Source organism: Cottoperca gobio, chromosome 12, assembly GCF_900634415.1.
Source record: "Cottoperca gobio chromosome 12, fCotGob3.1, whole genome shotgun sequence".
In the NCBI taxonomy this organism is placed as follows: domain Eukaryota; kingdom Metazoa; phylum Chordata; class Actinopteri; order Perciformes; family Bovichtidae; genus Cottoperca; species Cottoperca gobio.
The window spans coordinates 13,773,780-13,800,849 of NC_041366.1; the positions used below are offsets into that span (position 1 = coordinate 13,773,780).

General features: G+C 39.2%; 1 protein-coding gene across 1 annotated transcript in view; it reads right to left on the reverse strand.

The window, feature by feature from the left end:
* Positions 1-11,489: 11,489 nt before the first annotated feature.
* The window catches only part of pappaa (pregnancy-associated plasma protein A, pappalysin 1a), an 80,286-nt gene continuing 64,705 nt past the window's right edge, over positions 11,490-27,070 (reverse strand). Inside the window, exons 20-22 of the mRNA XM_029444833.1 lie at positions 24,504-24,575; positions 23,205-23,303; positions 11,490-11,959 (exon numbers count right to left, since the gene is read on the reverse strand). Of these exons, the coding sequence (XP_029300693.1) occupies positions 11,855-11,959; positions 23,205-23,303; positions 24,504-24,575 (276 nt within the window). The 3' untranslated portion in view covers positions 11,490-11,854. The remainder of the gene's footprint in view (positions 11,960-23,204; positions 23,304-24,503; positions 24,576-27,070) is intronic.

Sequence of the window (27,070 nt, forward strand, 5' to 3'; positions counted from 1 at the left end):
CTGCAAAATGCCAGTGATCGCCAATATCATGAGAAACTGCAGTCTGAAATGTATGTAAAATATAATTCAGCCAAGAGAAAAACTGATTGGCTTAAATACTTTGAATGTAATATTGTAGTTCCTTTATGGTGCTTTGAAGCTTTCCTGGAACACTTAAAAGAGTGAAAAAAAGGAAAAATCAATAGCATAACTTATTTGCCTTTACTATCTTCATTTGAAAGGAGAAATTGAAATGTGTTAAAGCCATTTGAAAATCCCTGTCTTGTTTTCAAGTTCCCATTAATACAAAAATAAGTATGAATGAATGTGAAATAAGTAAGTGAGAAACTATGTATTACATTTGATAGATTCAATTAAAATAGCAAGGCTATGTGTGGTAACAGGATTGATGAAATTATGCAAAGAGAGTGGATGGCATTCAAACATCATATTCATTCATAGACTTAGCACTGATTTCAGTCCAAAAATATAGGAATCATTTTGCCATTATCGCTCTTCTTAATACCTAAAATAAATACTTTGGTAAATTAAGTGATTTCTCAGACTAGAAATGGACCTGAACTCAGTTAAGGTAATGATTTACATACTTTGTTGGGTATTGGTATGTGACTAAACACACCAACAGCATTGATACTGAAAAAAACTAACAAATCAGGTGCCATAGCTAGACTTAATGATTGCAAGATTACGTAATATGTTTGCAATCTAATGATAAGTTACAATTTAGCAGTGGAATTTGACTTTTTGTCATCATGACAGAGGTCATCAAGTGCTGCTAAAAAGAATAGGTTCGGCGTAATGTACAGATAAGAGGAGCAGTATTAGATACGACATTACAGTAACACTTTGGTCATACGAGTGATTGAAAATCAGACTTAAAAGTGCATATGCTGAATGAATCTGATGATCCTCCCTCACCGGAGGATTTATAGTTTTCTCATTGTTGTGCACTCATAGACAATATGGCAGGATTAATAGGATAATCATTTTGAGGAGCAGTTTCAGGTGCCCAAACAGTTTGTGTTGAACAAACTCTAAACATGTGATGTACTGCCCACTGAATTGTGAAGTATTGGTGATTATAGGATCACCTGTCCTTTTAAATCCTCGTATTTTTCAGTCCAATGTCATATCTTCAAAGCCATGGATATTGTTTTTAATGACGATAAAAATGCCTTTTTTTTTTCAATATTTACATCCCATGTTATATAAATTGTAATATTAAATTATTATATTGTAAATTTTAAATTATAAAAAAAGACATATGTATTATTATGTGGCTTTGATTGTCTTTTTCTGAAGAATGTGAAATATTAAAAATGTATATTAAATCAGAATCATTTTCTTTCATCAGCTCAGTGGAGTAATACAGTAATTTAAGTTTTCAAATGAATATTATTGAACGGCTGTAAAGAATTAGTTTAAACCTATTTTGAGATCAGTGGCACAAGCATTATGCATTCCAAAAGTGTTTCCCACATTAACTAACTAATACTTTTCTGTGAAGCTTTCCCATTTTGAATGAATATCACATTTGTGTTCTTTGTCATATGCCATACAATGTCCATAAAAAAATCCTCGTAAAGTATCTCATTCAAAAAGTTATAAAAAATCATAGTATAGTATGCCATTAAATAAAGTATTTAAAATTTCATTAAAAATGTTTTTTATAAATCTTATAGTATAGAATGTCATTGAACAATGTTATAGTACAGTATGCCTTTAAAATGTTACAGTATACTATGCCTTAAAAAATGCCATAAAAAGTCATAATCTAGTGTTTCATAAAAATGTCATTAAAAAGGTAAAACAAAAGTATAGTATGTCAAAGAAATGTCAAAAAAGTCATAGTATAGTTTGCCATAACAATGTCATTAAAAAAGTAAAAAGAACATTTAAAATATTATAGTTTAGTATGTCATTGTATAGTAGTAAGTCATAACAAATGCCACAGGAAAGAATGCCATTAAAAACGCCATAAAAACTCATAGTATAATATGCCATGAAAATGTCATCGTATATTGTGCCATAAAAATGTCATAGAAATTCAGAGTATCGACTGCTATATAAATATCATAAACATTTTTACAGTAAAGTATGGCATAAAGAAAATCATTCAAAATATTATAGTGTTGCATTAAAATGTCATTAAAAGTATTATGTCTAGTATGCCATAATATGTTATAGTATGGTATGCCATGACAGAAATCATAAAAAAGTATAGTATGCCATAAAATGTCTTAAAAATGTCATGGATGTATATATCATAAAAATATTATTAAAAAGTCATAGTATATTATGCCATAAAAAGGTCAGACTATATATATATATATATATATATATATATATATATATATATATATATATATAGTGGTGTATGCTATAAAAATGTACTTAAAAAAGTCATAGTATAGTATGCCATAAACAAATGAAATACAATTTCACCATACAGTATGTCATAAGAAACTTCATATTATATAGTATGCAATGTGAAATGTCATGTAAAAAGTGATATGTATAAAAAATTGTCATAGTGCAGTTTGCTTTAAAAATATTATAGTATGCCATAAACAAATAAAAACAAAATTAATTTCATAGTATGTAATAAAACAAATCTATTTAGTATGTGTTAACACAATCATTAAAAAGTCAATATACATTATGCCATAAAAATGTCTTTAAAAGTGTCATAGTAAAGTATGTCATAAACATATGAATTATAAAGGTCATAGTAAAGTACATCATAAAAACCTTCCTAGTATATAATTTACTTCAGTTCGACATACCTTTCAGCTCGCAGCTCTTTCTGCTTTCAAATAGGACCAGCACCAAAAACAATACCCTAACACTCACACTGCTACTGTGCGTCTTAAAATAGCCGATTTAATACATTTCAGTGTGTTAGTTGATTACACATTTGATACTTTCGTACCCAAAACTCCTACATTTCTTTGTTTAATCTTGACTGCTCGTCTTGTGGTGTGTTTATATCGTATCAGAAGAAACCGAAGAACGGGATGTTGTTGCCTTAACTTGAAAGGGTTAACACATTTTGGAACACCCACATCCAAAACCAATTGTACTCATGACTTCAAAAATCAATGAACTGCAGCACATACAGGACTGTCTCAGAAAATTAGAATATTGTGATAAAGTTCTTTATTTTCTGTAATGCAATTAAAAAAACAAAAATGTCATACATTCTGGATTCATTACAAATCAACTGAAATATTGCAAGCCTTTTATTATTTTAATATTGCTGATTATGGCATACAGCTTAAGAAAACTCAAATATCCTATCTCTAAATATTAGAATATCATGAAAAAGTATACTAGTAGGGTGTTCAACGAATCACTTGAATCGTCTAATTAACTCGAAACACCTGCAAGGGTTTCCTGAGCCTTGAAAAACACTCAGCTTGGTTCAGTAAACTAAATCACAAGTATGGGGAAGACTGCTGATCTGACTGCTGTCCAGAGGACCATCATTGACACCCTCCATCAGGAGGGTAAGACACAAAAAGAAATGTCTCAAAGAGCAAGCTGTTCACAGAGTGCAGTTTCAAAGCACATCCACAAAAAGTCTGTTGGAAGGGGGAAATGTGGCAGGAAACGCTGCACAACCAAGAGAGATGACCGCAGCCTTAACAGCATTGTGAAGAAGAGTCGCTTCCAGAATTTGGGGGAGCTTCAAAGACAGTGGACTGAAGCTGGAGTCCAGGTATCAAAAGCCACTGTTCACAGACGTGTCCGGGAAATGGGCTACAATAGCTGTATTCCCATGGTCAAGCCACTTCTGAACTCAAGACAACGGAAGAAGCGTCTGACTTGGGCTATGGAAAAGAAGCACTGGACAGTTGCAGAGTGGTCCAAAGTCCTCTTTTCAGACGAAAGCAAGTTTTGTATTTCATTTGGAAGTCAAGGCGCCAGAGTCTGGAGAAAGGCTGGAGAGGAGCAAAATCCAAGTTGCTTGAAATCCAGTGTGAAGTTCCCACAGTCAGCGATGGTTTGGGGAGCCATGTCAGCTGCTGGTGTTGGTCCACTGTGTTTCATCAAGCCCAGAGTAAATGCAGCTGTGTATCAAGAGATTTTAAAGCACTACATGCTTCCGTCTGCTGAAAAGCTCTATGGAGATGAGGAATTCATTTTCCAGCATGATCTGGCACCTGCCCACAGTGCCAAAACCACCAGTAACTGGTGTACTGACCATGGCATTACTGTCCTCGATTGGCCTGCCAATTCCCCTGACCTGAACCCCATAGAGAATATGTGGAGTATTGTGAAGAAGAAGCTGAAAGACACCAGACCCAACAATGCTAATGAGCTAAAGGCCGCTATTGAAGCATCCTGGGCATCCATAACACCTCAGCAATGCCACAGGCTGATTGCCTCCATGCCACGCCGCATTGATGCAGTAATCCGTGCAAAAGGATTCCCAACCAAGTACTGAGTGCATTAATGGACATTTTCAAATGTTTGATTTTGTTTTGCTGTTATAAATCTTTTTTTTTTACTTGGTCTGAGGAACTATTCTAATTTTTTGAGATAGGATTTTTGAGTTTTCTTAAGCTGTAAGCCATAATCAGCAATATTAAAATAATAAAAGGCTTGCAATATTTCAGTTGATTTGTAATGAATCCAGAATGCATGACATTTTTGTTTTTTTAATTGCATTACAGAAAATAAAGAACTTTATCACAATATTCTAATTTTCTGAGACAGTCCTGTATACTGTCATTCTACAACACACCTTATGATGCTTGTCTTGGTCCAACATGTCATACTTCCTATGTACTGTATGCTTTAAAATAGGATATTTTTCCATTATTAATGTTAGCTTTGCTAGCTGCTCTAGGGAGAGACAATGTTGGTCTGTCCGTTAGTCATTGTACCATTTAGTTCTGGACTGAAAGATTTGAACATCTATTGGATGGATTGCCAATATTTTTTACAAGGTCCCCAGAGAATAAAGCCACTGATTTTGGTTATGCCTTGATTTTTGTTTTTTAGCACCAACATGAGGTTGACACATGTTGTTTTAAAATAATATATTTATTGGATCCATTCAACTATTGGATGGATATACAATTTAGCACATCCAATACAAACCCAACATGTAGCAGCATAGAGAATAAAGGAGGTGTTGAAGTCAATGATCTGTATTTTTAGGAGGTCGAACTTAATCTGACGAGGTGATCAGCTGATGTGGGTCACCCGCCTGAAGACCTCAGCGTAGAGAAGTGTCGGAGTTAAAGCCACTACTGTGAAGTTATACGATATCACAGCAATATTTGAATCAGAATTAATTTGAACTGAACGCAAAATGAGTCTTAGATAAGAATAACTGTAATCAGATTGTATTTAGAAATTGTAGATTGCAGTGCAATTGTGTGACTTCCCAGGATTTACCCAATTTACCACATGATCCAACTGAAAAATATTTACATTGAGCTGGGGTGGAAATCAGTCACTGAACTAACAGACAGCCATCCCCTATGAATTACTCTAATTTATATCATTAACTGAAGGTGGCTATGCCTCTCTGCATGTGAGCTGCTGGGAAGCATTTTCTTTTTCCATCTCTCTCAACAAACTATTCCTTTAAGCTCAGATCCAGTTTCTTTCCAGTCATGCAACATTAACTGCACTTTAAAAATCAGTAGGTTGATGTTTATTCTCACAAATTAGGCCACTAACGTCATTGGTGTGCCAGGAACAGCTCTCAAATTTTGATGCCAATGTATCAATGGTGGTTTAAAGAATGAGCTCCTCTTTTGAAACCACCTAAGCATTTTTTTTTTTTGTAATTTGAAAGGGCTCACTAACAGTAGAAAGATACTCTTTGGAGGACACACAAGAGTTAAAAAAAAAAGAAGAAAAAGCAATCTCCAGATGAACTTGGACACACTTGACAATAAAACAGTCTAACTTTCAAAGAACTGACCACACTCCTCAAGCTTATGTTCACTTTAACCAGTGTTTTATTTCTACACAATAAATGACAGCAAAAAGAACATGATATTCATCTTTATGACTCTTCCTTATGAAAATATAGTACACATTAGACATGTCTTGCCATGTACCAGAGCACCAAAAATATATATAATTGCAACTGTGAAAACAGAGAGAAAACATCGACTGAAACATAAAAGTCCAATCTGTTGTATATGTGCCTGAAAAAGTGCATACTGTGTAAGAACCGAAGAGAGAGGAGGCCATCAGAGGGAGGGAGGGAGGGAAGGGAGGGACTACTGAGTCTGATGGCTACCTTTACAGTGTTGGTGAAATTCTCAGCAACAAGCATCAACACAAAGGCTTTGGGATAAGACTCGACAATATACAGTATGGAGTGAGGAGAAACGGAAGATGTTTGCAGATCAATTTGAAATTAACTGTCAATTTCAACAGAATCCTAAGACCCAGAAATGACCATTATGATTTTATTCATCTTGATAACAAATAAATAATTCATGACTCAATGGATAAAGTCATGGTTTAGACAACTGACACCAGTGCTTGTACTAAGCCATTATGAACAAATAAATGCTGACAGCGAGTGGTGTGGTAAAGCATCACAGGTCTTTTTTTTCCTTTTTTCTGTCTTGCAGGTGATACTTTGACACAATGCACAACATATTCACGGTTCATCTCTTTGTATAATAGTTATGATAAAAATCAATCCAAGAGCTACTCCCAAACAGTTAGTACATGGTTTGCAAATACAATCATCATATAATATCATTATTTACATCTTAAAATATATTTGTTGAGCAATCGGGTACGAAACATCGCAGTAATACCACTAGATATCCACGTAATATGTAAATACACTTTTATTGTACTTCCCACTTAGAAAAAAGGACAATTCACCTTTTTATTTTATTTATTGAGGGATTAGGAAACAGACATAAGTGGACCATTCTATAACCAGAGGCCTGTGAGAGGTACTTCATGTGTTACAATACACAAAGAAAATGTCTTACAACAAGATGGCACATCAGTATTTTTCTCCACAATGATCTGAGCAAAAATATTAGGACTTCAGACACTCTTTCTTACGCTCCCCAACGCTTTGTAATGACTTAGACACTACAAAGCTTCTGCCATTTTTAGACAAGCAATACAACAACCTGGTGTTAAATTAGAAACAAAGGAGGGACTGTTGGTGGAAAATGTGGAGAGGTATCAAAGCCTTTCAAAAAAAGACCGCTATGCAAATCATATTATGTGATAAGCATAGGCTCTAGGTGAGTAGAGCTGGGCTCCTTCAGCCTAACTTCAAAAGGCTGGGCAAACATCCTCTCTCATTTTCACAAGGCCAGCTTGACCCTGGCAGACCTGCGCAGGCATACCTGACAGTGACAGATGAGGCAGTGTGTCGAGGAGTGGGGAGGTGGAGGGGTGAGGGAGGGGGGTGGTAGGAGTCCCAGAAAGGGATGGCTGCCACCCCCAGGAGAAACTCTGACTCATTGGCCTCGGCTTGTTGCCAGTCAGCGCTGGCCACCCCTGGCCCAGGGGCAGCCTCTGTGAGTACACATTTTCACACCTGGACAAATAGCCAGACAGGCCAGGAAAAGCAGCCCACCCATCCCTACCTCTCTCCCTGCCCACCTTCTACTTTTCCGCCATCCAAGAACACTGTATCTGGGGCACCATCAGCTGCCTTCTGACCTCCTGTGCTTCTTTCCCTTCAGTGTTGATGCCTCTCTTTGCCACTTCTCCTGTCCTCACTCAGCTGGCTGTGTACGTATATTCCTTGTGCCTTACATTCGTCTCTTGAAACATTATTTGCTATATTATGGATTTATGTATTTGACCATTGTATAATTGGTTCTTTTTTTCACAACTCCGTGTACGTATGGCTAATGTGTGCATTTAAAAAGAATAAGCAAATAAAGAAAAGAAAATAAACTTTACATTCTGGTTTGAAAGGAAAAAGAAAGATACACTGCACTCAGCACTATTTGAACAGGTGATGAATCCTCATTGGATGCAAGCAGTTTCCATCTACACTTAATGACCAATGAAACAGGTGTGTGTGTGTGTGTGTGTGTGTGTGGTTGTGTGCCTGAAGTGTACTGTATATCTGATCAAGCGCCATGACGGAGACAAAATGACAGTTTTGACTCACAACTGATAATGTTTCCGTTTATAAGCACAATGTAAAAAATAACTTACATGGACATTAAATATAACTTAAAAAAGTATAACACTCTCAATAAATAGTTCTACTATTTACACCATTGTTATGAGACGCAAAAATGTCAGTAAAATACCAAAAATATAGAAGCAGCAAACATTACAGGCATGAGGTACAGCAAGGGATCCTGTGATGACTACAGTAGAGAGGTGATGTCCTTATCCAATGCGTAATCTTATACTTCCTTCCATGAATATCTTGCTTAGCTATGGCTTATGGGTACCTTCTCCAATATTAAGAATATAATTTTTCAAGTTGACATGCAGTCACAATCTGTAGACTTTCTAAAAAAGTAATAATGATCAGTTGTTTTGGTATCCAGACATTGACTAATACAAGTAATTGTTGAGGAAGATATTTCTAAGTTAGTCAAAGTATGTAAATGTAACGACATTTTTTAGACTCAATTTATAGAATGAATAAAAGGATCCAATGAGAGATTTCAGATTTGTCCATTCACACGGCTAAAAATGGCGACCTGAATGGCAGATGATGAACCACAGAACTGCATGTCATTGGCATAGTGTAGTGATTGCAGGTCAGTCTCTCCCCACTGGTAACAGTTATATGTAAAGCAGCAGTATCTGGAGTACTAATATTACATATAACTTGATAATATCAACATAATACAAGTCTTTTTTTCTTATTTTTTTTTAACCAGGTCTATATATACTGTTTGTTTAGATATAAAGTGTTAAATGCAATCTTTGAAGATGATGTAGCCTCTACAACGTCCTTAGAAAGTTTTATATTTCATAAAAGTTATACAGTCTCTCAAGAGTCCTTTTTAATGTGAATTCCTTCATTTAAGCTTTTCTTCCTCCCCCTTTGACATCTCTTAGTTTCTTCTACACCTTTAACCTAAGATGATGTATTACACTCACATCAGGGCAAAACAAAAGACAAACTAATCTTCAGTCTAGCTAGACCTTAAATACCCTTCTAAACATAATGTTTTATTGTGTACCCTATTTTCTTTTTTTTGGGAGGGGGGGGGAGGGAGGGGGTTGCATGGATTATGAATGGGTGGATGAATACATAATTCATAGTGACAATACCTCCCTACTTCATAAAATAACCTCTAATGCAAAGTCAGTTTAGTTTGAAGAGGAGCATCTATGTCTAGATACAAATAAAACACTAATGACAGGAAAGCTAATAGCAACACAGGGAGTCAAACGAATGAATATCATATCATACAGTTTGTTTCAGATCACCATTCTGACAATAGCAGCTTCTAAACATTTTCGAAAGATATACTTTTTCTTCTTACATGGAAACTAAAAAAGTGCAGTAACTGAGGTCAATAATACAAACACTGATTAAATATGACATTTTGTAAAAATGAAATACATGAAAAAAAACAAAAAAAAAACATATTTCAACGTTCCCGTCTATCAAGAACATATAGTAATATTTACATGATATTTTTGATATTTTTTCTTTGTATTTGGTGGAAAATAATACCTTCTCACTTTTCTCTGCATGTTCTGGTATTGTCTTAGTTCATCACTACATTGGTTTAAAAATGACATGAAATTGGTCTTACGTTGCCACTTGTACAGCTTGTTGTGTTCGGTGATTGATGAGGACGATCTGGAATGCTATAGCAGCCTACTATGAGTCCGAGGGACTGTGCCATTGGCCCAAATGAAATGAAAAGTCACAATCGTGCTGATTGTAACCACGACTATGGTTGCAGCCGAATAAGAGCAGCAAAATTTGGACCAATATGCCAAGCAGCCTTCATTATCAAATGTGCATGAGAAACACTAGAGTATATGTGTCTGGAATGAAGAATAACACAATACAAAGCTATTGTAGCAGCCATATAATCTAAAGAAGTTAATTGGTGGGGACGGACACCCGATTTCAAAATACTGAAAAGTGCTGATCACAACACCCCGAGTGCACTTTTTTTTTACTGCAGAGACAAACGTAACGGTTAAATGAATTACTTAAACACCAGACCCAGCAGAGAATCTTAGCGACCTTTGATCATATTGTGACTGCAAATGCTGTGTTGACATATACATCCAAATGTCATTTTCATGTGTAACATTGTTGCCTGCAGCGCTACAGCTGAAAGTCCAATACTACTGGGAATGGAGAGAATGAGAAATATGTGTGCATGTGTTTGAGTGTCAGATGTGGTTTCCTTCCACCTATACTCAGTCTGACTAAGAGCCACGGCCTATATCCAGCCCTTTATTTCTGTCCTTATGTGTGACTGTGCTGTGCAGTACTGTGTGATCAAAAAAAGCCACAGACTCCTGACAAGCATTGACTACATTCTGAGCAGGGCTGGGATCATTTTATTTTCAGTTTAAACCTTTTTGAATCAGTGTTTGAGGTAACAACGTTCTGATCAAGCGCCATGAGGGAGGAGTTCAAACTGAAAGTGAAATCAGCCCAACCCGAAGTGAGGTGTTAACGATGACATTCTTTAAGTCGTGGTCAATGTATGTAGTATTTTTCTTGGGCGGTTAGGGTTAAACGGGAATGACGAGTGAGGTTCTGGGTTTTTTAAAGTTCTTAGTGCATTTCATATGTGGTGTTGTCAACATGTGTTCTCTGAAAGTATGATGGACTGACATGCAAGTGTGAATGAATGCTTTAAAGAGGTACTGTAAGCAGCAAGGCAGACAAAGCTGTCTAACCCTATTAGATTGTATGATGTGAATATGGCAAGTAGCAGCAAACACAGTAGCAGAAGCCATGCTAAAATTATTTTAATTATGCATTCAGGATTTTGCTCTAAATATAAAATTGTCTGAGGATATTGAGTGTGTGGTTGGTCAACATATTAGTTGACATTTTTTTTGTGTGTGTTTGTGCATTTTATTTTGGCTTTTGAGTTGAATCTGTGGCTTTAAAACTTAACAATATGGCTGTCTCATTCCCCACCAAGCTAGGAATAACCTCTATAGCCTCTAATGTGCCTATGAAGAAACGCACTTTACTGAAAAGGACATAGAGATACAGAATGTCTGACCAGTTTGAAACCAGGAATGATATAAGCACAGACTTCTAGCCCCTCTGAAAAGGTGTTGAACATGCCTTCAAAGATTCTAATTTTTTTTTTAACATTTGTCTTGATTTCCTTCATATTTGCAAAACAAAGAGCCAACATCAATACAATCCCCCACTTGCACATTTTGATTTACCTTTGGTTCAATCATGTGATTGTAGAGCAAGGTCACTAAAATAGACACTGAAGCCAGCACAAAACTGAACAAAAGGCATGCTACCTAGGCTTGGTTATGTTTAGTTTTTTTTGTTTGTTTGTTTTCTTCATTCAAAAAAAGAAAAGTCTGCTTCATGTATATTTTTTTTCTCCTTGCTGTATGTTTTTTTCTTTTTTTTTTTATGATGATATTGCAGGGTTACTTTCCTTATAGCTGAGAAATGAAGTTTTCTGCGGAGTCTCATGAGTCCCATCCTCTATTTTAGATCTTTCTGTGAAGTAGAGGCGGAGGCATTTCAGCTGGTAGGGGTTGCAGTATGGATGGAGAGGTATGCCTGTTAAGCAGCATGTGCAGGAAATTGGAGGCTGAGAGGAGGATGAAGGAGGGGTCTGCCTCGGCCACTCTGGCTGTGTTGTGTTGCAGCAAGGGTCCTGGGACGTTGAACAGAGGTCCCTGCTCAGGCTGGTCACCCCAGGGACTGGACATGTTCATCCTTTCTGTTCTCTATAGCTTTCAGATCCCGACAGGAGCACTCATCCCATAATTCACAGGACATGGGGAAAGGAATCACCTGGGTGGGAGAGAAAAAGAAAAGTTGTTTTCTGATCTTACACTGCTGTGGTTAAGGCTTGGGTAGGTTCAAGTGCAAAGACAAAGAGGTTAGGATTAAGGAAAGGTCAAGGTTGTTCAGGTTAGAGATCTATGTCGTCACGGTTACAACAATGACCACATGGTCAAGGTTAGAAAAACGTTGTCAACATTGTTGTTTTGAACAGCGGCCTCCCTTGTTAGTTGACCCATCCATCCACAATGACCTCATCCCTCTGTAGATTTCGGCACGTGACTTTTTACTTTGCTCCCCATCACAATTACTGCGACCACTAGATAGACTTTTATGTTCACATGAACATAAAAAGTAATTTTATGGGCACTTGCTGAAATGATGATTCTGCCATTTTGCATGAGAGGACTCTCATAAAATCTCTAAGTTTTACAATTGATGTAATGGTGCCACCTCTCGATTAGTTAACCATGTCATTGAAATAAAAATAATGTGAATTGATACTATTTTATGTAGTTATTTAGTAGATATTTATATAATATTTGTGGTGGACATCCCCTAGCCTTTTCCATCTCTCTCTTTATCAGATGCACACACACACACACACACACACACACACACACACACACACACACACACACACACACACACACACACACACACACACAAGCTCCTTCTTTCTTTTCCTGTCTCCTCATAGTTGATGCAGACAATATTTTTGCAAATATCAAACAGGTCTGAAAATGAATCGGTGTGGTTCTCATTAGGCTATTTGCCTCATTTCTAATGGGGACACAAAATATGTGTACACAGTGTTCCTAAACTCAGAGCTGTCATGCCAAACTGTCAGGCGCTGAAGTTGGAAGCTGATGTGGCATCAATTTAGAACGACAAAAAATGAAAACATTATGTTGGATGTGTGCAGTTAAAAGAAAATATTAGACACTTGCCAGCCAATGAGAAGTGACAATTCTTGTCATTGTAAACATGTATGTGAATATCAGAGACATTGAAATCCCAGTTTCTGTAATAGTCTGATGTCAAAGTGTAATAATGTAGGTGAAAATAGCACCGGAAGACCACTGGCCATTGCCCCTGGCGTTTGACGTCACTGGATAACGTTGGCAATGCGTCACCAGCACCAGCTGCTGCAGCCTTGTCTGCTTCCCTCTCAGGGGCCTGCTTCAGCTGTTTGGGTACACAAAATGTGCACAGGCCAAACAAGGAACACATGTGGTCCGAGGCAGGCAGGCAGCAGACCAAGGGCATGTCTGTATTTCTGTCCTGGTGGCTTTTCAGATCAATCTGTGGGGGCCTGCGGTGTCGCTTTTTCTTGTTAGGGCTGAGTGGTGTTGCCTTTTTTTGCACAATGGATCTCTGTATACAATGTAAATGTAACAACAATACCGGCCCCTGTAACCAACACAGCTACTTAGTTGACAGCGTGCCTCATGCCAACCACAGCTATTAGTTCAATGCTATTAGTGAAAGCTGTTTGGCTGCTATGGGAGGAGTCGTTTCCAAAGGAGGGTCATGGGGGTTATTATCTGAATATGAAGTAGCTGCTGTATAATTACCCAGACTACTACTGTAATGCCATCAAACAAATTGCATTATGAGCTAATACTATCTGGGAGGGTAAGTCAGGTAATTACTAAATGCATTAGCATTAGAATGAGAAAGAAATGAGAATTTCCCATCTACTAAAAGAGGCATCGATAACAAGAGTGTCTATATTACACACCATCAACGTTTGGGACTTTGAAACTCACTCCCTTTACGAGTGTCTGACTGGTAAATCCAAATGTATCTTGTTATTAAACAAGTTCCTCTACATCTTCTAATAATAGAAAATGAAGAGAAAAATATATAGAAAAGAATAGAAAACGCTGCTGATTATGAAACTCTGAGTCTCTTTCCAACTGCACAGTGCTATGTTGCAAATGCAACAAGTCCTTCTTACATCTTACTACTTTCTTTTAGTTTTGCAAAAAGTACGTCACGAAATTAGTCACATTATGCCTTTATTATGCGGTGTAAAGTAAATATAAAATGTTATAGCTGGTGGTAAATGAAACACACAGGAAACACCACCAATAGTTTGTGAGAGTCAATGATTTGTAGACAGCAGGTCTGTGGAATGACATGGGGGAGCATGCTAGTCACTGAGGAGCAGTGACGCAGGCTCCCCTTTGAAATGGGGTATAAAATAAGTTGTTTGTGTGGGGGGTTGTTCCTAATGTGAGGGCCAGGTGGGCAGTGCCCAGACTCCTCTGAGAAAATGAGGCCTACATGTGACGACTTTACAAGCCGAGGGCCGGACACACTTCAGAAACAGCTGCACGAACAGTGTTTCCTCTGTGGCATTTTGAAGCCAAGAATACGGGGCTCCTCGCTCCCACCTGACTCTTTCTCAGTTTAATTACACTATCTCTCAGTTTCACACTTATGCCTTGTCTCCTTTAGACTCTCTTTCCTACTTTACCTTGCTTTTTTACTCCTCTCTCTTGTACCTCACACTACACCTCAGTTCCCCTCCAAGGCCACTTCTGTTTATCTCTCTATCTAGAGAATGATGGTGGGTGGCAAATTTGACATGGTTTCCTTTGACCTTGACCTTCAGGGTGGCTGGGCCAGCTGCCACATCTGGCCCTGACTTGAGGGTTCTCTCAGGGTGGCTGGGAAATGGGACTGGCTGGCCTTGTGGGCCTGGGGGCCCTCATGCTACCCCATGTCCCAGGGCTAGAGGAGGGCTGGGAGAGGACACCCACTAACAGCAACATGAAAGCCCTTATGAAGAACACAGACTTTGTCAGAGCCCCATCCTTCCATCTCAGGAACAGGTCAAAATAACAGAGAGTTCCTCTCATTTCTGTGTGTGTGCAGTAGGCTATGTGCGTGTCAGCCAGTGCTTAAAGGAAAGAAGGTGGGTAAGAGGCACAGGCCTGGGGAAAGGAGAACTGGCTGATCTAGGGTTGCATAACACACTGCAAGCATCAAAAGGTGTTTTTCATCTAAATTAATCAGACCGTCCTCCCCCAAAAGAACAGCCGTATTCAAGCCTTGCAATCAAGTGACTTCTGACAATGTGTGTTTTTGTCGCCGCCATGTTGGGTACGTAATGTTACATACATAGGTACATAATGCTATCGGTCTTCACCACAGATGTCACTCATTTCTCACCTAAAGCAAAGAACAGAAAATGTATGGAGACTGGAGAGTAAAATATCAATCATTTGATGCGATCCTTACGGAATCTCTCGCTTTTCTGACCACTGATATCGTCAGAGATACTGCAGTAAAGTCTATGAAAAGAAAACGTCTACGGAGGTGCTAACCACTTAACGTTAGCTAGCTAGATATGTACTTAACTTATGCCAGCACAGAAAATGGGTAAATCTTCTGCCAAATGTCAAAATGAACAAAAACAAAAAGAACACATATCTTAATTTGCCAAAATAAGTGCGAGCACTTGGCATCAGTCAACAGCCCAAACCCCTAAAACTCTGGGGAGTGTGTCCCTCCCAGTGTGTAAACTACTTTTGCTCAGCTGTGTAGAAAAGCCCTGCTCCTCCCTCTACATTATCCTTTCTTCCCCTTCCTCAGTTGCATTCTCCCCCCCTATACCCTCAGCCCCTACTCCCCACACACAGATACAAAAAAAGTTGGGAATAAAGTAAGCTATGACATGCTGATGCTTATTGAATGATTTGCCATAACCATTGCAATGGCTTAACAAAAAGAGAGAAAGTAAAAGGGTAAGAAAGCAACACTTAATGCCATGAGCAAGAATGTGCAGGCGCCTGCTCCTATCGGTGCCTCGGCCCATTTCTCTCCTTTAACTGCCCTGGCAGAGCCTTGGCAACAGGAAATAAAGTCAACTTAGCTGCTCTTAGAAGTTAAAAACATAAAGAGCTGTTGCTGGCATGTGCTTTTGGCATCCTGTTATGTGACTTTGTCTACGTGAATCACCAACAGAGACAGAGAGGTTAAGTGGTCAACTGTGGCTATGACGGACCATCAGCATAGACACAAACATCAATCGTGACACATAAGAAATCACGTACCGAGCCTACTTGTGCCAGACTGAGAGTTGTAAACGGGAGCGAGGGAGCACTTGCCCAACACCCCACCACCAACGCAGACAGAAAAAACAAACAGGCACATTTAGAAAAAGTTGTTTTGGAGAGTCCAAGCCGTAAAACTATATAATCGGTGCACTCTGCGCACTGTTGTTTCCAGCAGTCAAGAAAGGAATTCCGTCCAAACTGTGGAGGGAGGGCAGGCCAGACAACCCTCAGAAAGGCATACTCCATACCCTTGCCTCCTCTCCTCCCTGCCTCTCCAAATTCAGCCAACAGCTTGGAACTATTAAGGGGAGATCCTGTGGTGACCTTACGTGCAGCCAGTCCTTGCACCTTCAAAGCTCCTGGGGTGGAATAATACACAGCTAGTCATCCAGAACTCCCTAATACACAAATCTCTACCAAAATAAAAAGACGAGAGCTGGGAAGGGAAGTAAAAGTAAATGAGTTCCACCGCTTTTCACAATACTGCTGCTTTTTCTCTCAGTTATGCAGCTCTTATCAGGATTAACCTCAAACTTGACAAGACGAAAGAGAAGACAAGGAGCAGGAGGAACTTTATTAATTTATAATAAAAAATAATTCCTTCAATAGAGGCTTGTTATAAAAGAGTGTTCGCACAATTGTATCTGGAAGAAATTTTATTATTCCAGAAATTATGATTTTTTTCATATTGGACCAATGAATCATTTCAGATTTAAGAGGCATGGCATTAGATGTTGGAAAATACAATAATAATGTCATGAAACTGCTGTAAAGAAGTCGCTGAAGCATCTTCTACTATGGAAGGGTGAGCAGATGTTTTCATCAGTGTCTTGTAAATCTTGAAGACATAATATTGGCATGAACAGTTGTTTCAGGTCACAGAGTGAAGAAGTAAAGCAGACTTAGAGATATAGGAGAATGAAAGTCCATTGTAAAATGTAATTTATTTTTCCCCTTCACTTTATCATCAAAGATCATAGGCAAACAATAGATTTGTTTTGGAAGAGGAAAACAATGAAGTGCGTCTGTGTGTGTGTGCGTGGATCATACCATGTCATTGTTCTCATGCGCTGTGTCACAACACACTGGGGAAACCAACACTGAGCAAGATTCCCACTGAGCCACCAGACCTCTTGTGAATAACAACCAGTGGCTGGTGTGAAAGAGACTGATAGGAATGGGTAGTAGAAAGACTGAATGAGAATGAGTTTGTGAATGAGAGTGAGAGGGGGGAACAAGGAGAGAGTTGGTACATGGGTGGATATACAATCAGTTTATAAGGTACACCTAGCTAAAACTATTGTAGTCTAATACAATAGAGTGCTGGCACTTCCAGTTCCCTCGTCTCAAAGTCAATGTGTTTTTGTTTAGACGCCTCAAATAAGGTTTGTGGTTTAACACAAGCTTAAGAGATTTGAACATTCTGTTCCTTGGCAAATTACGAAAATACCCCACCTTTGAATTTGGAAGTTTTTACGCGTCTTAAAAAAGGCGGTTGATAACAAGTGGCTAAATGAGAATACTAAACGTCGTCACATTGAACACTAGTGCACCTTTAGCTTAGCGGTGGTGACGTGAGCAATGTGACCGTGGTGTAGTTGGTTTCTAGCCCAACGTTGAATATAAGCTTCAAATTTATGAAGATAAACTTGTTGAACAAAACGCATAAGTATCATAAATGTTTGTTTGCCACAGAGCTTATTTACTGATACGATCCAAAATCCTATGGGAAGATCTCATTGGGTTTTTGTTGAAGGAACCAGTGCTAACTTCTGGGGTTGGCTTACAAAAACAGGTCATCCCTGCAACAGACCTCTATAGTACTGTAATAAATCCTGTTTGTATGTTTATAATGTTAATTATTTTGTTGAAACTGTTTTAGAGAGGTGTTGATTTAACTGTGTGTTAATTTAGGATGATGTTGTTTGTTTTACAATATACCGACAGATGTTTCTAACAATTTGTCCACCATATGTGCATGAGCAAGGGTGGCTAAATAAAAGAAACACCTCTCTGTATAAGGCAATATGTGGTATTGTAAAACAAAACCTACTGAAAATCTTTTAAAATACAAGTTTCAAAGATATATAGTTTAATTTCTTAAAAAGCGAAATCATTTCCTAAAATAACTCGACCTCAAGTTTTTAGCAAACGTTATTAAACAGGATTAAGTAGTGCATTTTCGTTGGGTTGATATTCATCCCTTTACACCAGGGTTGGGGAACCTCTGGCCTCCAAGACCATTTGATCCGGCCCTCGACGTAATTCATAAACACACGCAAAAAATCAACTCAAATAATCTAGTCAGCAATAGAATAAAACGAGCAACTGACTTTTCCTGGCCACGGTCAGGGTCCTTGAACACAACACGAGCGGTATGTGTCATCACGTGGTCACGTCATATCAAAAAACTTCAATATTAAACGAGACGGTCATTGACATCAGCGAACGCAGCGTGGCGAGTGTAAACAAGAGAAAGCTGGATGCAGAATGTCGCACTTTCTAGGAGTAATGGACGAACGATTATTTATTTGTGGAAGTAAAAGGCCAGTGTGCCTAGTTTGTGCTTGCGGGGATGAAAAAGGCTCTCGAGCGTCATTACAGCTGAAAGGACGAGTGCGTTTGGATAAAGTTAACGCTCTTCGTCAGAGTTTGGCCCAACAAGCAGCTCTCGCCAGAGCGTAACATACAAATATGGAAAGATAAAACAGAAAGTTACTATTTTTGCACGGCATGAAAGAAAGGTGAAATGAATGGGCTGCGTCTTACATTTTTTAGCAGACGTTATGAGTTCAATAATTAGTATGGCCCTCATGGGATGTTGTAAAAATTTAAATGGCCCTTCATAGGAAAAAGGTTCCCCACCCCTGCTTTACACCCACCCAAAATGTTTTTGTTTTTTTCAAAAGAGTCACTTCTCAAACTCTACCAATAAATACAATCCACAAACCATAGCAAAGCACTGAATTTGGTATTTGCAAGTTCCATAAATATGTTTGCTGTAGTTGAGCAGGCCAAATACACTGTCAAAACAAAATATAGTATTTGTCAGTACAAAATAAATGCTAGGACCAGAAACAAAGATAGATAGTTAATGGTTGACACCAAATGACCTCCACTCTGTGTTCAGGAGCAGCTCGAGTTGGGACAAAGTCCGAGAGGTTGGGGGAAGAAAATTGATTTCCCGCTAAAGAGGAAAACACTGCCCATCTTTGACGCCCACAAGTATGTTATTCAGCAGCTTAGAGGAAAGAAACTGCCACAACTGAGTAATAGATTCCATTTTTCATGTGTTGTGTCATTTGTTTTGTTTTTAAGAGTTGTGTTGTTTTTAAATCCGTCCTTGGCTGCCTACCAGAGACGACTATGAGAATAAGCTTTGCCCAAGAGCAATAAACAACTCAATCTAAGTATCTAGTGTGATAAAAAAAAATCAAAGTCATAAACAATGACAGGAAGGTTGTCTGGCTAAAAAAATGAAAATTAATTCAGGTTAATTTGAGTTTCTACCATGTACGTTTATATTAACCAAGGCATTAAGCAACATGTGTGTGCAAGCAAGCAACATCAATTATGAACTGGGCTCACAGACTAACAAGGAAAAGGGATTATCAAACATCTGGCTTTCCTCTGTTCCCATATCAATTTCCCATATCAGCTTAATTCCTCAGTGTTTCCTTTTCGTTTCTCATCCACTTTTCTCGCCCCTCTCTGCTGGCAGCTGATAAATCAAATTATGATTGGTCATTTCAGAGCAATGTTTCCTATCTTTCCAAATAGTTTCCAGGGGACCTACTAGTGGAAAACACCAGCCGGACTGCTTTCTTCAAATAATGCCAGGGGAACTTCTTTCAAGCAGAATTTAGACAAGCAGCCTGGAGTTCTTAAGCCCAGCTACATTACGATACTTACTGTACCAGCCCGCTGAATCTTTCAGTAGTTGCAATTGAACTGCTCTTCACCCAATCCGTCTTTGCTGGTGTGACAGAAGTTAGTACCAACTCGGTAATTGGATCCTCCATTTGCCTGTAGTTATTATTTCAGCAAATTGCTAACACCTGTTTTGCAGACACTACTATTGACCATTGGCATGTAGCATCCTTGGCTTGGAAATACAGCAGCAGTAAACCTGGTCCAGATTCCTCTAAAAGGAATAAAGTTCAACTGAAATCACATTAGGTCATCCCTTAATGCACTATAAATCATGTCAACATGTATTTTAAATGTATTGCCATTTGTTTTTTAAAAAGAGGATAATTGTTTAAAATAAATACTCCTTTTCCTCTCAGCCACTGGAGTGGTGTGTGCGTGTTTGATTAACAGCAGCTGAAAGGCTGAGCCTGCAAACTGATGTCAACACTGCACTTTTCTCCCGTGGATGTTGGTTTGGTCACTCATTCGAAAGAATAAGGTGCAGAAAAAAATTAACAAACATGGTATTTCATTGAAGTTAAAGGCTAATCTTAGACTAAGGACCATATATCCACTCAAATGTGGAATAGTCTCAACCCCTGTTTTGGGACATAAACCAACATGTCAATGCCTTTGATACAACATAACAAATCCTAACTCAACCAATGGCCTGCGCACCTTTCACACAGCTCAACCTCATGTTGCTGCAGTAATTTAATGGAGGCTAACCTCCCATTGGGGTCTGTCAGTGAAAGTGAGTTATGCAAGTTCTGGCTGAGCCCCCACACTGGATTGGGGCCAGAAGATGTAGAGATGAGATAGTGTCACTCAACAGTAGAAAACCCACTTCAGGAGTGAGGTCACTTCCCAGCGGGCTGCTCACCCGACTTTCCTGCTGCTATTGAACTTAGGATACAATACCTTGCATCTGACACTGAAGTTATATCTGGACCTGTTTCTAGCTGGAGGGGGGGTTTTATATGTTCAAAGCCGAGTAGTACAGTGCAATTAAATATATGAAGAGGAGTTGTTTGGCCTCCTAAACCTGTTTTGCACATAAGTAATTTGTGATAACTGTAAAAGTCTCAGTGATCTTACTCCTTTACAAACCTGCCTTGTCCATCATTTTCTTACACCACAAATTAACAAAATACTGGAAAATATTATAGATGTTGGAGTTATTTTGTATGCTACATATTTCTAACTAGCCAGGAATAATGTAGGCTCTAGTCACACACTAAAGGGCAGTATTTTTAAACCTGTATGAATACATTGTACAAAACGCAGACTTTATGTTAATTATAACAAAACGAGGTGTAATAAACTCTCTCTCTTGAGGCTCCTAGCTAGTTGCTTGTGATCATACTTGATTAAAGTCCAACTGGAATCACATTTAGTTGTCTCAAATTATTGAAGTAAATAGGCCACGGTCATAGTGTCGCATAATCAAACTGGCAGGCTCTCCACTTCCAGGTCTGCCTACAACGCCGGGAAAGAGAGCCGTAAAAACAAGTCATGTGACATGATGTAATATTTTAGATCGGTAAAATATTATCCTAGCTAAGGCCAGTAACATTAACATATACTGTGAATATCAATTAATCGCGTGTACTCTTTCTTCACTGAGACAGACGGAAATGAAAAGACTCTGTCAATCGATGCTCAGCTTTGGGAAGGGAAGAGATGGTGAGGAAAGAAAGAGAGAAAAGGATAAAGAGAAGGTGATGGAGATGGAAGAGGAAGAGCAGGTACTGCCCACTGAGTGTCTAGGATTAGCATTTGAAGCAAGAAACAGACCTGATGCAAGTCAAACAATGTCATAACCTCAGAAATATTCTTGTTATTTGGTAATTACAATGGAAGCTGACCAGCATAATGCTAGTGTAAAAATGTAGTATTAACACACATTTTGCTAACGTTTATGCACTGTTTGAGAAACACAAAAATAATGCGATCTCAAACACAAACATTAAATAAATGAAGGTGTATATCATTTTACTAAAATATGTTGAAAACACTTTGTCAGGAGACGAGTGAGGAGTCACAGAGAAAAAGGACAGACTGTGAAGACAGAGGGTGAGAGAGAGCAAGGAGTCGATGATGGAGAGAGAAATTAACGTGAATGTGATGTTGGAGGCAGAGAGACTAAAGGTTATGAGAGAGGGAGCAAGTTATGGAGAACAGACACAGAAAAGGAGGCTGAGAGAAGGAGCACAACCTTTGTTCTCCAAACATATTAAAATGCACATATTAAGATCAGAGAAATAAAAACAAGTCCCAGAAGCGCAGTTTTTGGACCTCTGCATTTCTAAAAACCTGTGTGCGGCCATGGCTTGTGTGTCCTTTTTCCTCCAGAGAGGAAATGAAGAAGCTCTCCAGTCAGACACAGCCAGTGAGACACATAGACTGCAATATAAGTCCAGCCAGACTTACAGATGGATATGCCAGGAGCACGACTAAACTCCCTCGCCAGATTCACAGAAACAGGCCAGGCCAGAGAAGCAGATGCTGCTTCACAGAAGCTACAATACACTTCCAATCAATTCCTGTGCCAGCAGCTGGCCGGACAGAGCCAAAGCACCTCCCTGAATTAGAAGAGTTACTACCACAAGGATGACCAAACTTGTTGTCATGCTCAGCTGAATGCTTAAATACAACGCAGCTGATTGAGTGTTGACAGATTTTATTTACATTAATCACAAGAGGAACAAGTAAATTATATTTTCTTAAATCTTTACTCTATGAGTTAGATTAAACGCTTCCCAAGAACACAGGCACACAAAGACAAATTCAACATTTTACACAAATATCAAAGACTATTGATGAAATCTGAAAATGCCCACTGTCTTGTGTGTGGTAACAGGAATCTGTCTAGCAGAACTTTAAGGTTGGATATAAAGCAAAGGAAGGGAGAATCTGTTTAGAGATGTTCCAAGAGGTGAAATATGGCAGTCTTTAACAATAAATTCAGTTGAGGTTTCCATTAAACTTACCTTCTGTCAGTGGAAATGACCATTTATAAATCAAGGCTTGACAGTGGCAACCTCCACCGGATGCATGGCAGTGAGAAAATAAAGAAGTCCAAGTGGAGTAGGCGCATGGAAAGGTGAAAAGGATCTCATGTGGGAGGTAGGATTTATTACTAAGCTTTGTGTGACTCCAGAGTTGGTGAACAAACACTGACTGTTGATCAGTGTGACTAGGACCAACTCCAACATCCTCTCTTTGTCTGAAGGGTGAGGTTTATTCTGACGTACAAGCTTGCCACTAACCTTCTTGGTCTTGACTGTGGATTGGCAGCAGTCTCCTCCGTCATAGTTACAGAAGGCTCTGTTGTTGACCGCATCACAATAGTTGTCTCCCATGAATGGCTATACCAGAGAGATCAGAGAGAGCAGGAAATGAGTGACAAACACTGAACGAGGAAAGTGCCTCCTTTAATCTGGTTGATAATGGGTAAAAGGTGAAAACCAAATATGGTTTTAGTTTCCGGCGGTTTTGAGCATTTCAGAGCCTTCTAGAGGTCTCTGGATACATTTGCTGATGAATCTCATAAATTAAATTTCCCTCATCTTTCAATGGGACTTTTTAAGCCCTTAGTGGGCCAGACCCGTAAAGCAAACTGAGGACACCATAAACTATTCACTTCACAAAACACTCCAATAAGGTGATTTATTGGGTTGGGCACACCCTCTCCACTTGGGTTACCAATTGGCCTAAACTGAGTAGATGATATCATTCTTCCATGAAGTATAATTCTTTCACATATTGTAGTCAGATGAGAATGCAACATTTTAAGAGCAAAGACATGTTTAGCACATTATCATGAGTTTAAGAAGTAATAAATCAGTAATTACATCAGAGTACAGCAAGTGTATGAGTTGTCAATTAGTTTGATACCAGATACCCATGTAGTGAAGGAATTTTTAAATAGTTTACAAATGCCTAAGTGGCTTCTGCTAACAACCACCTTTGCACTGTGTGCAGGAGGTTGTCATCAGCAACTGGCATCAGAAATAAACCTCAATGTCGACAGTTATTTTCGGGTATAAAACACTACTGTACATTTAATTTCAACCCCAGCCAGCCGGTCAGAAAAAAACGATCCACCTCAGCCCTACGTGGAAATATGTTAAGACATTTAAATACACGTATTCTGAGTATTTATGTAAGAGAGTGTTTTACTTGTCCAGCATCTGCCAGTCCATTGTCTGTCCAATTCCACTGGCCAAGCACAGCGAATACAGTTCTATGAAACTACATGTGTTTGGGGGACATTTCTACACGTTGCTCTGCACAGACGAGCATGTTCGAGAGAATGTTTAGTGTTTTCATGCTTGTATCAATATGTATATTAACCATGAAAGTGGAATAAACTGTAATATTGGCCACTAAAAGTGTTTACACTGACAACATATTATATCAGACACATTTCACCACTCTATTTGGTTTGGGATCAAGGAAGGTGGAAGGATTAAAGTATTAACGTCTCATATGATGGATGAGACTATTACGCCACAAAAACAAAGACATAAACAAAAACAGAAATCTAATTCAGGTCCAGCCCTTACCTCACATCCTTTGATGCAGTGGAGCAATTCTGGGTGTGGATACCATTTCAGTCCCATGGTACAGACTATACTCTGAAAGATAAGACAACAGTTGGGTAATTAATTAAGAGATAGTAGAGCTTTCAATGGTTTGGGTTGTTTCCTTTACCATATATTCAGCTTTTAAAAAGCTTTGTAAAGTCTTTTAACTTGTATTTCAGTCAACATAACTCTAACCCCATAGTCACTGGACACACACATGCACACGCACACACACGTGTGAAACACAGGGGGTATCAAAGAGGCTGATGTGCTACACATAGAGGCTTTCATTGTGAATCCTTCTTTGATTTACAATGACCTTTTTCAACCTCAGAACAAAGCTGAATAAGTTGATTTTTTACAAGATAAAGTATTTTTTTTCATAACTAAGTCATGGCCCCAGGGGGGAAATAGCTGAGAGCAAGACAGAGAGAGACAGAGAGAGAGAGAGAGAGAGAGAGAGAGAGAGAGAGAGAGAGAGAGAGAGAGAGCGAGAGAGAGAGAGCGAGAGAGCGAGAGAGAGAGAGAGAGAGAGAGAGAGAGAGAGCAAGCGAGAAAGAGAGAGAGCAGCGAGAAGAGAGAGAGAGCGAGAGAGAGAGAGAGCGAGAGAGAGAGAGCGAGAGAGAGAGAGCAAGAGAGAGAGCAGAGAGAGAGAGAGAGCGAGAGATTTGCAGAATGTGTGGAAATCCATCCTGTTCTACCACTGTGCTCGTCATTGAAGCGCAACAGAAAACATTTGAGTCCAGAGGAAATAGGCAGCACTGTGCATAGCATGTGTACCTGCATTCATGTAGGCATTTACTGTAGGTACATGAAAACACATATGTTCACATGGATCTGGAGGGGCATGTGTGCCTGTACTGTGTGTCGATGTCTTGATATAGTGTGTATTGGGTGGAGGGGCGGACAGTATACGAGTTTACTCAAGCCAGCAGGTGGAGCAGGGTTTTGTTTACAGCACAAGTGTGGCCCCAGACTTGGATAGTAGTGTGCATGATCAAAAGTGTCATCCACAGCAAAGGACTATCTGACCTTAGAGGGTCCATTTCTCAGACCCCCTGTGTCCCAATATCTCCCAAAGTTGACGTGCTTTTCTTTTGTTGCTGCAAACTAAGGTATTTTTCATTTCAGTGCTGTCAGCAAATCAATGCAAAAAATAAAGTTGAGGAGTTGAGGGTGGAGAGAGAGAACAACATAACATCTGAGGACGACTGAGAGCTGCGGGAGTAACCCTTCTACTACTGATATGTACTACTGCATAGCAGAATGTAGGAACGTCTGTGGTGTGTGTACACATGCGTGTGTCGTAGTGAAGGGAATGATGGGTAGTCTCCATATGGTGGAAGATTAAGCACATTATTTTGTTTTATAGGTGACTATTATTGCAACTACTGTACTTTCATTAATTTTTCCCATGCAGTGCTATGATGATGTCATCCAGAAACTCCTTCTCTTCCCCTCTCTCTCGCACTGTTTTTTCCCCCCTTCTCTCAGCAAGGCCGTAAATCATGATAATCCATGATCGTGGCCTGGCCTCACCCCTAACTACGTATAGGATCCTCACCCTCTGAAGCCTCCCCGGGCGCTGATACCACATAAAAATAGATCCCTATCTCAGCGCCACCACAGACGAGGTCATGTCATGTAGAAAATGACTAATTCCGCAGCAAGCCCGACAGGGTAATTTTGCTGATAAAGGGGGAGGAGGGGGCTGGGGGTGCATAATGGTTAGAGATAGAGGGACGGGGGGAAAGAAGAGGAGGTAGAGAAGCAGGGGGGAATTCTAAGTGGGTCACACAAAGAACTGAAATACAACTAGTTTAAAGGCAATAAATCAACATCACTTATTAAGGTGGGCAACATCAACCTCCAACTCAGCAAAGCAGAACTAGAAAGTGCACTTGGCGACATCATTCCCCTTTTGGATACTTTGTGAAAAACTTCAACCTAGAGTGGAGTTTAGAAGTATGTTATGATGTCCACTCCAATTTATTACTATAACGGTAAGACGCAGTCATGATTGATTTCTTTTTCCACCACAGCAACCTCCTGTTCTTGTTTCTTAACACCATTTCATGACAGCCACCTGTGCACTCCCTGCGTCTTATATCTCAGACATATGTGTCTGTTCTGTTTAGCCCTCGGGTATTTAAGGCATTCCCTGATGCATACATTTCTGAGCTGCGAGAATCAAATGTGCAGCACTCTTTAAAGGTTGACCAAAAAGGATCCCTTAAAGACTCTATAAGTGTAAGTGCAAATGTAACGTCATACAAATGACTACATTTTGCCATAAGGCAAATTTCTCTCTTCTCATCACTGGGATGTTTGTAATCATTTTGATGTGTGTGTGTGTGTGTGTGTGTTTGTGTGTGTGTGTGCGTGTGTGTGTACTTTTAAATCTCAGCTCTCAAAAACTCTATTTGGAGTCTATCACTGGTGCCTGTCTGAAAGACACCCCTCTGAAACCCTCGACCCACCAGCCGCACTACTCTGACTTCTCCTATGCTATCCACTGCCCCCAACAGCCTTCCCTTAGGTGTCAA